We start from the raw sequence: 12,826 nt of genomic DNA on the forward strand, positions 1-12,826 counted from the left end.
ACTGTGCAGTGTATATATATATACAGGAGGAGTGGTACTGTGCAGTGTATATATACAGGAGGAGTGGTACTGTGCAGTGTATATATACAGGAGGAGTGGTACTGTGCAGTGTATATATACAGGACAGGAGGAGCGGTACTGTGCAGTGTATATATATATACAGGAGGAGTGGTACTGTGCAGTGTATATATACAGGAGGAGTGGTACTGTGCAGTGTATATATACAGGAGGAGTGGTACTGTGCAGTGTATATATACAGGACAGGAGGAGTGGTACTGTGCGGTGTATATATACAGGAGGAGCGGTACTGTGCAGTGTATATATACAGGACAGGAGGAGTGGTACTGTGCGGTGTATATATACAGGAGGAGCGGTACTGTGCAGTGTATATATATATACAGGAGGAGTGGTACTGTGCAGTGTATATATACAGGAGGAGTGGTACTGTGCAGTGTATATATACAGGAGGAGTGGTACTGTGCAGTGTATATATACAGGACAGGAGGAGTGGTACTGTGCGGTGTATATATACAGGAGGAGCGGTACTGTGCAGTGTATATATACAGGACAGGAGGAGTGGTACTGTGCAGTGTATATATACAGGACAGGAGAAGTGGTACTGTGCAGTGTATATATACAGGACAGGAGGAGTGGTACTGTGCACTGTATATATACAGGAGGAGTGGTACTGTGCAGTGTATATATACAGGAGGAGTGGTACTGTGCAGTGTATATATACAGGAGGAGTGGTACTGTGCAGTGTATATATACAGGAGGAGCGGTACTGTGCAGTGTATATATACAGGACAGGAGGAGTGGTACTGTGCAGTGTATATATACAGGAGGAGTGGTACTGTGCGGTGTATATATACAGGAGGAGTGGTACTGTGCAGTGTATATATACAGGACAGGAGGAGTGGTACTGTGCGGTGTATATATACAGGAGGAGTGGTACTGTGCAGTGTATATATACAGGAGGAGTGGTACTGTGCAGTGTATATATACAGGACAGGAGGAGTGGTACTGTGCAGTGTAAATATACAGGAGGAGTGGTACTGTGCAGTGTATATATACAGGAGGAGTGGTACTGTGCAGTGTATATATACAGGAGGAGTGGTACTGTGCAGTGTATATATACAGGAGGAGTGGTACTGTGCAGTGTATATATACAGGAGGAGTGGTACTGTGCAGTGTATATATACAGGAGGAGTGGTACTGTACAGTGTATATATACAGGAGGAGTGGTACTGTGCAGTGTATATATACAGGAGGAGTGGTACTGTGCAGTGTATATATACAGGAGGAGTGGTACTGTGCAGTGTATATATACAGGAGGAGTGGTACTGTGCAGTGTATATACTTCAACAGCCGCCCAGCCCAGGCCCCCAGCACCTGTCCTGTATATATATTATATACACTGTATCTATACAGGCTGTGCTGGGCGGCTGCTGTAGTATATATATATATATATATATATCAGCTGCAGCCGCCCAGCCCATGGCCGCCCCAGGTCACCCAGTCCCAGACTGTCAGAACATACAGCAATATAGCATTGCACTCACTCAGGTGCTGGTAGGAGTTCCGTCTCCTCCGATAAGTTCAGCAGTGCACACAGCCAGGAGATTCAGAGCAGGAGAACTCTCCGCCCACAATGTCACGCTGGCTGTGTCCAGTTAACCCCTATGTGTGCCTGGCCCTGCACTGACAGTGAGAAGATGCTTGTGCCAGTGCAAATTGAAAGGGTAGAAAGGGTTAAAGCAGCCAGATGGCTCTATGACTGTGTGAGTGGCCGGCCCTGCATGCATCCTTCCCATAGACAGGTAGGAGCCCTGTCTGCGAGCCAGATACGGCCATCATAAGCCATATCTGGCTCGCGAGCCATAGGTTCCCGACCCCTGCACTAGGGGGAGCTCACTACATACAGATTTATACAGCCACCACTAGGGGGAGCTCACTACATACAGATTTATACAGTCACCACTAGGGGGAGCTCACTACATACAGATTTATACAACCACCACTAGAGGGTGCTCACTGCATACAGATTTATACAGTCACCACTAGGGGGAGCTGACTACCTACAGATTTATACAGTCACCACTAGGAGGAGCTCACTGCCTACAGATTTATACAGCCACCACTAGGCGGAGTTCACCACATATAGATTTATACAGCCATCACTAAGGGGGAGCTCGCTACCTACAGATTTATACAGCCACCACTAGGGAGAGCGCAGTATATGCAGATTTATACAGACACCACTAGAGGGAGCTCACTACATACAGAATTATGCAGTCACCAGTAGGGGGAGCTCACTACATACAGATGTATATTATCACAACTAGCGGGAGCTCACTATATACAGATTTATGCGTGATCACCACTAGAGGGAGCTTACTATATACAGATTTATACAGCCATCACTAAGGGGAAGCTCACTACCTATAGATTCATACAGCCACCGCTAGGGAGAGCTCAGTATATGCAGATTTATACAGCCACCACTAGAGGGAGCTCACTACATACATATTTATTAGTGATAAGCGAATATACTCGTTACTCGAGATTTCTCGAGCACGCTCGGGGGTCCTCCAAGTATTTTTTAGCGCTCAGAGTTTTAGTTTTTCTTGCCGCAGCTGAATGATTTACATCTGTTAGCCAGCATAAGTACATGTGGGGGTTGCCTGGTTGCTAGGGAATCCCCACATGTACTTAAGCTGCCTAACAGATGTAAATCATTCAGCTGCGACAAGAAAAACTAAAACTCCAAGCACTAAAAAATACTCGGAGGACCCCCGAGCGTGTTCGAGAAATCTCGAATAATGAGTATATTCGCTCATCACTAATATTTATGCAGCCACCACTAGAGGGAGCTCACTGTATGCAGAATTATACAGTCACCACTAGAGGGAGCTCACTACATACATATTTATGCAGCCACCACTAGAGGGAGCTCCCTACATACAGAATTATACAGTCACCACTAGGGGGAGCTCACTACATAAAGATTTATATGGTCACCACTAGGGGGAGCTCACTACCTACAGATGTATACAGCCACCACTAGAGGGAACACAATACATATAGATTTATACAGCCACCACTAGCTCACTACATACAGATTTACACAGCTCCCCCCTCTCTGTCAGACTTGTGTGGCATAGGATACTAGTAGTAGCTGTCATTTCTGGAGCTTCGTTTTATTTCGTCCACAGATCCTTGAGCCCCGGTTTAACTCTGATACCCTCGCCATGCTCCTAAACATTCCCACCCAGAAGACCCTGCTGAGGAGACACCTAGCCACCAACTTCAGCTTACTGATCGGTCCAGAGGCTCAACAGGAGAAACGTGAGATAATGGACTCCACCACGTATATGGCCCTGTCTACCACTGCCAAAGTCCGGGTATGTTCAGTAACTTTCCTCTTACCAAGGGGGCAGAGAACCCCAAATGACTCTGTTCTTCCCAAACTGGGCTGATTTACATTGTGGCCCATGGTTTCTTTTCAAATTATTACAGGGTAACCAGAGACCCTTATCCTTACGGTTTTAGAGATCTATTTGGTCGCTGATCCCTAGGATGGGCCGTCGGTGGCAGATCAGCCCTGCCTTGTTTAGCAGGGACAGCGCCAGACATTCTGTGGTGGCTGTGCCTGGTACTGCAGATCTTTGCATCTCAGTGAATGGTCCTCAGCTGCAGTTCCAGGCATCGCAACTACAGACTGTAAGGCGCTGTGCCCGGTGAATAATTCTCACATGATCCACAGAATCGCTGAAGTTTGGGTATTTTTTGCTTAGTGACTGTCATTTATTTTTTTATTGGTTTTGTAGCCAAAGAAGCTCGGACTTTCCCACTTCAGTAACCTGCGCAAGAAAAAGTTTGACGACTCCACAGACTTTGTGTGTCCTGTAGACGCCAGCACACAGAAGAGCGACTTCAAGACCCCCAACAACAGTTCCATCAAAGACGTAGACAAACTGGAGCAGGTGGGCAGACTAATCTGAGGGCAACTGCACGGGCACGTTCCTCACCCCTCACTGTCCTGTGTGTGTGTCTAACCATCGCCCCATACCCATCATTACCAGCATGATGCCATCCAGAGACTGACTAATATCTATATGTATCGCCACCTGCGGCCGGAGCGCAGGGGCCCCTGACCACTGACACTTTACAGATTTTATACAGAATCTAATTTATCCAAATATATTTATCTCTAGATCGTACATGTAAATACTCGCTGTATAGTGTAAGGAAATGTTATATTGTGAAGACCCAGGAAATAAAGAAACCTGATTATTACCGTATGTGGCTTTACATCACTCTGAAGTGTTTTTGGTACGTAGACAGGCGCCTACATGGCTACCTAGTATTGTGTCTACAGTATTAGTATGGAGTGGTGGCTGTATAAGTCTGTATGTAATGAGCTCCCCCTAGTGGGGGCTGTATAAGTCTGTATGTAATGAGCTCCCCCTAGTGGGGGCTGTATAAGTCTGTATGTAATGAGCTCCCCCTAGTGGGGGCTGTATAATCCTACATGTAGCGAGCTCCCTCTAGTGGTGACTGTATAAATCTGTATGTAGTGAGCTCCCTCTAGTGGTGACTGTATAAATCTGCATGTAGTGAAATCTTTTATTAGAAAAATACAAAACTTACAATCAATAAATAGCAAAAATCAAAACCCCAGCAAAAGCAACTGTCCGAGTTCAACATTACCCCCCCCCCAGTCCAAAGCAAAGTCCGAGTCCAGCATAACTGCCCCCAGTCAAAGCAACCATACAAAAGTAAACAAAACTGCCTTCTTCTTTCTCAGAGACGCTTCCTCCATCTTTATTTCTTATGCTGTTTTCTGTCCTTTACTCGTCTTTTCACTTTTTGATTCCTCCAGATCTCCTCCTCCCCAGGTTACCTCACCCAACGAGAGAAGAAACATTTTACTGTATTAATACATGCATACACACTTCATACCAAACCTGACAAAGAAAAATCTGGTCCATCGCCCAAAAAGAAACATTATAGCCACCTGGCTTAAACACATCTATCTAAATCACACACACAAAAAAAAATTATTATTTCTTTTTTATTTATTTTTTTATTATTATTATTTTATTTATTTATTTTTAATCTTTTTATTTATTTATTTATTTTTTTGTTACACAGCAAATACAACTATAAACAACCTACTACCAACCCCCCCCCCCCACACACACACACACACAATACAAAAATAAGCTCACCGAGGAACTTATATCCTCTTTCTTACAAGACAGGTGCATTAACCCTGTAAGCCACAGGATCATCACCTTACAATATAATGCTACATAACTCTATATTACAACACTTACCCAGTGCCAGGATTGGTGCCTGTAAGCCCTATATAAAAACAAAAATCTGATAGTGAAAAGCCCCCAGCCCGCCACCAGGAAACCGGAGATGACAGGCTTCTACCCTAGCAATCCTTGCTCTACCAGCCGTCCTTACCTGTCTAGACATCTGCCCCTATGTATCTACCTACCTTTCCCTGTCTCTCCCTGCCTGACCCTACTGCCCTACCTAACTCACCGCGTGCCTACCTAACTGTCCCTGGGCTGTCCCTATCCTGTCCCTAACGATCTACCTGTCCCTACTGAAGCTATCTACCTGTCCCTCTCATTTACCTGCCTATCTAAGCCCTAGGTACATTAAATGAGAACCCTCTCTAGAGAAGAGAGGCCCTCGCTGCACCTAGCCTGTCATACTCCAGAGAGCGCACCTTCACCAGGCCACCCAGAATGTTCCTAACAACCTCGTCCTGGGGGAGGATTTTCTGCTGAGTTGAAACTAAGCACCGTGCGTTCCACGTGTAAAACCTGATGACTAAACTGACTAGAAATAAAGTGCCCCGATCTCAGCCACCCAGGGATCCGAATGCCCCATACGCCCACTCCGCATAGGAAAGGTGTGCCAGCCGATGCCAGCCTATGGAAGCACCCACCCTGTTGTAGACCCCTGTATGAAAAGGACACTGAAGGAGGAAGTGCTCCATGCTTTCCAGCGTGTCGCAACACCCCTCACGGGGAAAACCCCTATCATCGGAGTTCCTACACTTCAGGTTGCCCCTTACATACAGTTTCCCATGGAAGCAGCGCCAAGCCAAGTCCCAAAACTTCAAGGGGACCCGTGTAGAATTCAATAACCTCAGCCCACCCTCCAGATCCCGACTTGGGCAATCTTTGAGCACCAGAGGCTTCTGGAAATGGGTCAACAGGACCCTCCTGTCAAGGAATTTCCTCGACATGGTCCTGATCTCCCACATTCCCAGACCCCACCGGCGGATCACCTTCAGAACCGGGGTAGCGTAAGCCGGGAGATGCCCGTGCGGTGTGCGCAGGTCCTTCACTTGCTCTCCTGTCTCCCATTCCTGGAAGAAGGGTCGAAGCCATCCCCTGCAGGAGAATACCCACGGAGGAGCCCTCTCTGACCAGAGGTTGGAGATGTTAGTCTTGACAAAAGTGTTTATTAGAAATACCACTGGGTTGACCATACCCAACCTTCCTAGTCTCCTTGTGCGATATGTGACCTCCCGCTTGACTAGGTTCAGCCTATTTCCCCATAACATCTGGAAAAACAGGCTGTAGACCCATGTCCAGAGCGGCTCTGGCAACATGCAGATACTGCCCAGGTATATTAACAAGGGTAGCAAAAAAAACCCTTAACCAGGCTAACCCTTTCCCTCAGGGTCAAAGACCAACCCTTCCATTGGTCCACCTTCTGGGCGGCGATCTTAAGTCTGCCCTCCCAATTTTGCTGGGAGTAGTGCCCAGGGCCAAATTTGATGGCTAGGATTTTTGCCGATGCCTGGGGCTCTGGAAGAGTGTTCGGGAGACCAAAACTAGGGTCTCCCCCTCCCAGCCAGAGACTCTCACACTTTTCCTGATTAATTCTGGACCCAGAAGCCTCAGAGTAGCGATCAACCTCAGACATGACCCACTCCGCCTCCTCACCCGAGGACACGAAAAGGGAGACGTCATCGGCATCTACCACCCTCAGAGTGGCTTCCGGGGCCACCTGGTCCATCCTGACTCCCGCCAACGGCCCACGCTCAATCCTCCTTGAAAGGGGATCTATCGCGAACACGTATAACAGCGGGCTCAATTGACAGCCCTGGCGGACCCCAGACCCAACCTCAAAAGGGCGGCCAGACCAACTATTCACGAGCGGGAAAGTCTCTGCCCCCGCGTACAAGATCTTTAGCCAATTTACAAACCCCCCAGGCCGACCGTACCTCAGAAGGACAAACCAGAGGTAATCGTGGTTAACCCGATCAAAAGCCTTCGCCTGGTCTAAAGACAGCAAGTACCCCTTCCAGTGACCTGCCCTGCCCTGCTCCACTGCCTCTCGGACACGAAGCACAGCACTAAACGTACTGCGGCCTGAAACAGAGCAGTGCTGGGCACCCGAAAGGAGTCAGGGTGCAAACTTCACCAGCTGTTTGAACAGCACCTTTGCCAGAACCTTCCGGTCCGTATTGAGAAGCGCTATGGGACGCCAATTCTCAATCCAGGACGAGTCCTTACCCTTTGACAGGATAATCAGGGCCGACTGCCTCATTGACCGGGAAAGAGCGCCCGAGGAGAGACACTCGTTAAACACCTCAGTAAAGAGGGGGACCAAGGAGTCCCTAAAGGTCTTATAAAACTCGGATGTTAAGCCATCCGGACCTGGCGATTTCTTAGGCCGAAGCCCATCAGTGGCCAGTCGCACTTCCTCTTCCCTGATTGGTTCTGTCAAAACGTGAAGCGAGGGGTCATCCCCTGGCTCAGGGATGGCCTCGGCCAGGAAAGCCGACATCACGTTCCGATCCAGATCCCTCTTCCCCAAGAGGTGTGAGTAGAAAGATCTGATCACCTCCAGGATCCCTGATTTGGATCTGTTCAGGGAACCCGTATCGTCAACCAAACCTGTCACCACCTTACAACTCACTGACATCTTACAGTTTCTGTAGGGGTCAGGCGAGCGGTACCTCCCGAAATCCCTCTCAAAAACCAAAGATGTGTGCCTATCGTACTGACACCTCTTGAGTAAAGACTTCACTCTGGAGATCTCCTCACAGTCACCTCCAGCCGAGACGAGATGTTCGAGTTTCCTCCTCAGTTCCTGATACAGGCGGTACCTGCTCAGGCTCCTGAGGCTCGAGAGCTGGCGGGAGAAACTCGCAACCCGATCCTTGAACATCTCCCACCACTCGGACTTATCGCTGCAGAGATCCAAAAGCGGTACTTGGCTCTGAAGAAAGTCCTCAAAGGATTGTCTTATCTCTGCTTCGTCCAAGAGGGACGAATTCAGCTTCCATAGTCCCCTTCCCATCCGAGGGGTTTCTGAAACATTCAGAGAAAAAGAAATCAGACAGTGATCGGAGAACTCCACCTCAACAACGGACACTGCTGAAGAGATGGCTTCCTCCTTTAAAAAAAACCTGTCTATCCTAGACCTACAATTACCTCTATGAGAGGTGAAACCACAGTGACCTGGGGTGTGCCGGTTGTGGACATCCACCAGGCGAGCGTCACTAGCTATGCTATTAAGAGTATTACTATCATAAGCCAGCCGGTCAATGGAGCCTTCCCTATCACGAAGCCTTGTGACAGTGTTAGGCTACTTTCACACTAGCGTTAACTGCAATCCGTCACAATGCGTCGTTTTGCAGAAAAAACGCATCCTGCAAAAGTGCTTGCAGGATGCGTTTTTTCTCCATTGGCTAACATTACGCGACGCATTGCGACGGATTGCCACACGTCGCAACCGTCGTGCGACGGTTGCACTGTGTTGTGGCGGACCGTCGGCACAAAAAAACACTACATGTAACGTTTTTTGCCGCCGACGATCCGCTTTTTCCGACCGCGCATGCGCGGCCGGAACTCCGCCCCCACCTCCCCGCACTTTCCCGCACCTCACAATGGGGCGGCGGATGCGCTGGAAAAATGCATCCGCTGCCCCTGTTGTACGGCGCAGAGAACGCTAGCGTCGGTAACCTCGGCCTGACGCACTGCGACGGGCCGAGCCCCACGCTAGTGTGAAAGTAGCCTTAAAGTCACCTCCAAAGACCACCTGCCGACTCGTAAAAAGATAGGGCTTAATCTTCAGGAAGAGACATTTACGGTTCCACTTTGACTGCGGACCATAGATGTTAATGAGCCGAAGCTCCTGTTCCCTCATGAAGACGTCTAAGACCAGGCACCTCCCCATTTCTACCTCGATAACTCTCCGGCATTCAACCGATGCAGTCTTAAAAAGGACTGCCACCCCGCTACATGGCTCGGCCGCAAGAGACCAGTACGAAGACCCGCACCTCCACTCACTCTCCGCCTTGCGTATGGCCCCCATATCGGTAAGCCTGGTCTCCTGCAAAAAAAAATTTCAGCCTCAAATCAGGTGAGAAAATCAAAGGCCGCAAATCTAGCCGCATCAGACTTTATACTAGCGACATTAATGGTCGCTAGAGTCAACGGGGTGGGTGCCGCCATCATGAGTGATCGAGTTAGATGGCCTTTTTCTTCCCCCCACCCATTTTCCTAGCCCGCTCATCTCCGGACGATGAAGCCCCCCCTCTTCTTTTCAGAGAGACAGAGGTATCCATCCCTCCCACCTCTTTCTCATCTCCGGACCCAGGGTTGTCCCCACCTCCCGAGGAAGACACATCCCCTGGAGAAGGGACTCCCCCGCCTCCTAAAGGCCCTCCCGATGTTACCTCCGGAACCTCACCCCCGACTCCCATCTCAGCAGGATCGTCAAGGGCTTGGAACCGGTTGGAGAGGGGGATCAGAGGGGAGTCGGTGGGACCTTCCTTAGGCACCTTGGTCAGGGAAAAAGATTTTCCACCTTTTTTCTTCTTTTTTTTTACTTTTGGCACTCTTGGTACCCTTGTCACCCATTTCTTTTGGCTGTTCCCCTCCATCCTCATCAAAACTTTCATATTGAGAGGCATCTGAGAGATCAGCCACTTCCTCATTCTCCATCCGTCTGATCTCCTCATTCACCGCTTCCTCCCCCGGGGCCTCATTGACATGAGCTGTTGCCTCGGCAGCCATTACCCCAGTTTCCCGAGGCTCCTCCTGCCCCCTGCCCTCCTGACGCCTTGCCTGCCTCCGCTGGTAAGAGGGGCCCCTAGCCCTGTCATTCCTCATCGGCCCCTCAGCTCCTCCCCCGCTGCCACCTCCAACCTCTGCAGAAGTTGCACCGCCAGGAACTTCCTCGCGGCTCCCCTCCGCCCGGCTGGCCATGGCATTAGAGAAGGAACGAGGGCAGCGGCTGAACGGGTGACCTAGATCACCACACAGGTGACATCGAATGACACCACAGGATGCGGCGAGGTGACCCACCTCGCCACACAAGGCACATTTCTGCACCTTGCAGCCCGCGCTGAAGTGGCGAGGATCACCGCACCTGTGGCATACCTTCGGCTGCCCCTGGTAGAAGACCAGAATCCGATCCCTTCCCAGGAAAGCCGAGGAAGGGATGTGGGTGACAGTGCCACCTGAACGCTTCAACTTTACCATGAAGGTCCAGCCTCCTGACCAGATACCAAAATCGTCCCGGTTCTTCTTGGGGACCTCCACAACCTCGCCGTAGCGGCTCAACCAGGTCATCATGTCAACGCCAGAAAGAGACTCATTACATGTTAAAACGGTCACTTTCTTCGGCCCACTTTGGCGAGAAATTGCTTCCACGGTGAACCCTCGCCAGCCGGGCTCCTCTTTTACCAGCTCATAATTCGACCAAAAGAGCTCCAAGCCCTCCGGCCGAACAAAGCTGATATCAAAGGTGGAGGTCCCAAAAGGATGTATCAGAGCAAAGATGTCAATAGCCCTGAAGTCCATTTTTATGAGGAGCTTCACCACATTTGTCCTGGATGGACACGCCTCATCGCCCCTCCAGCGAAGACTAACCACATTTCTCCTGGAGACCCCCTGCCCGGCTGTCGGGACCAAACTTATCTAGCCAGTAGGACAACGCCACCTCTCTTCCCTCTACATTGATCGTCCGCTCCCCTTTTTTGAGGGCCTCCAGGAAACGGCGGCGAAAAGCCTCTTTCCCTGGGTCCGGAGATGAGGAAGACCCCTGTGGAACCCCAGCGGCAGCAGCCGCATAACTAATGGCGGCTGCAGGTGAGGGGGACGATGGACCAGCCCCTATATTCCCTGAACCCTCAACCTCACAGTCAACCATCTCCACCTCACTTACCTCAGCCTCACCATTTTCACTGGTAGAAATCACCGCACTGGCACCATTCACACTAACCATTACCTCCAGCAGAAACCGCCCCTGACCCGTCACCATTATCACAGACAATATTCACACCACTTGCACCACTTCCATTCTTATTTACATTTTTGTTTGCATTTTTTTTCCTGCTTTCTGCTGGGGTTGTTGCTATTTGCAGTGCAGCTGCCCCTTTAAGATCAATACTGCAGGGTTTGATTACCACACCCTGCTTTTCAGCAGAGCATGTGCTGGCAGCTGCAGACTGTTGCTCCAGCCTTCCCTGCAGACCATCTCCATGCTCCTGTGTGCACTTCACCACCGGGTCCCCCACAGACACAGGTGACACACATGCAGAGAACCCCGGCGGTGCGACCCCCTCCGGTGAGGGTGCGATCCGGACCGGCATTACCGCAGCCATTACAGCTGCACCCGAGATGATAACCGGTGCCGGGGTCCCGGACTTTGACCCAGCATCGGATCTGCATGTGGGGGACCCCGACACTACAGCACACGCCGCCGATGATGCGGCCCCGGCTGACAGCGCACCGCCAACACTGCGGGGAGCGGTGACCACCGGCAAGGTACCCACAGCCTCCACCCCCCGAGCATCAGCGGGTGCAGCAGGCATCAGGCCGTCCCCCGTTTCCACAGAGGATCGGGCCTGGACACCCCCACAGATTTTATTACTGCCCGCCACAGGGCCACACTCCAGACCATGCACACTGTCCAGCTCTGCAGCCGCATGCCCACTCTCGCCCCCTCTGCTACCGCCAGCAGAGACGGCGACCTGCGCCATACGACTTGTACTCTCCACGCTCCCTCGCACCGGACCCACTGCAGGTCCCGGGCCGGGGTGGGTAGCGGGCTCCACACAGCGGGACCGGGGGTTCCCAGGAAGGGGGACAAACACCAACCTCTCCTCCGATGTTTTCTTCCTTTTTTTGCTTTTCTTTTTCCCCCTCCTGGTTGCCTCGTCCCCGCAGACCTCATCCCCAAACTTCAGGTGGGCATAATTTACTGGGGACTCTAGCTGACGGATCTGCTGCAAGACGAGGCAACAACCACTACTGCTGTTATCGCTGCTGCTATCATCCGCATCACCCCCATCATCCTCTGAAATGCTATTGTCTGATGGGAGTGGGACCTGCACTGGATCTATCACGCTGTGTGTGGCCTGGAGATCACTTACCAAGCCCCCAGGTGGGTACGGTGCCTCCTCCATCTCCTCATGGTCCACCTCCTCCACCTGGGTCGGACACCGAGACCCCTCTGGCTCCTTTGCAGCAGCCATGTTGTGGAATCGGTCCTGATTTTCCAGCTTTTCCCGGAAAGGCCCACTGTTGTTTAATATTGCCACTCTCCGGGCTTCCATGCCCTCAATGTTGATCCCCAGGCTGGATATCCTGACTGTTAGGGCAGACTTCTCTGTGCGGGAGGCTCTGTCTGCAGCTTGCCTCACCTTCAGCTCCTCCCGGAGTCTCCTGATGGTCTTCCCAGCCTCCTCATACTTGCTGAGGTACGCATGGACGCGGGAGCCATAGCTGGTAACCGGCTCCCGTGCGGCCCTAGTGCCCCAATCATTCGGCAC

General features: G+C 50.9%; 1 protein-coding gene across 6 annotated transcripts in view; it reads left to right on the top strand.

The window, feature by feature from the left end:
- Window positions 1-12,826, top strand: part of PPFIBP2 (PPFIB scaffold protein 2) — a 149,511-nt gene that overhangs the window by 129,150 nt on the left and 7,535 nt on the right. For 3 of the 6 annotated variants that reach the window (XM_077286661.1, XM_077286657.1, XM_077286659.1), the window contains 2 exons: window positions 3,216-3,404; window positions 3,831-4,304. In XM_077286661.1, the coding sequence (XP_077142776.1) occupies window positions 3,216-3,404; window positions 3,831-4,004 (363 nt within the window). In that variant the 3' untranslated portion in view covers window positions 4,005-4,304. Of the gene's footprint in view, window positions 1-3,215; window positions 3,405-3,830; window positions 4,305-12,826 lie in introns of those variants that run through there. The other 3 variants (XM_077286655.1, XM_077286656.1, XM_077286658.1) reach the window with 1 other exon arrangement.

Source organism: Ranitomeya variabilis, chromosome 2, assembly GCF_051348905.1.
Source record: "Ranitomeya variabilis isolate aRanVar5 chromosome 2, aRanVar5.hap1, whole genome shotgun sequence".
In the NCBI taxonomy this organism is placed as follows: domain Eukaryota; kingdom Metazoa; phylum Chordata; class Amphibia; order Anura; family Dendrobatidae; genus Ranitomeya; species Ranitomeya variabilis.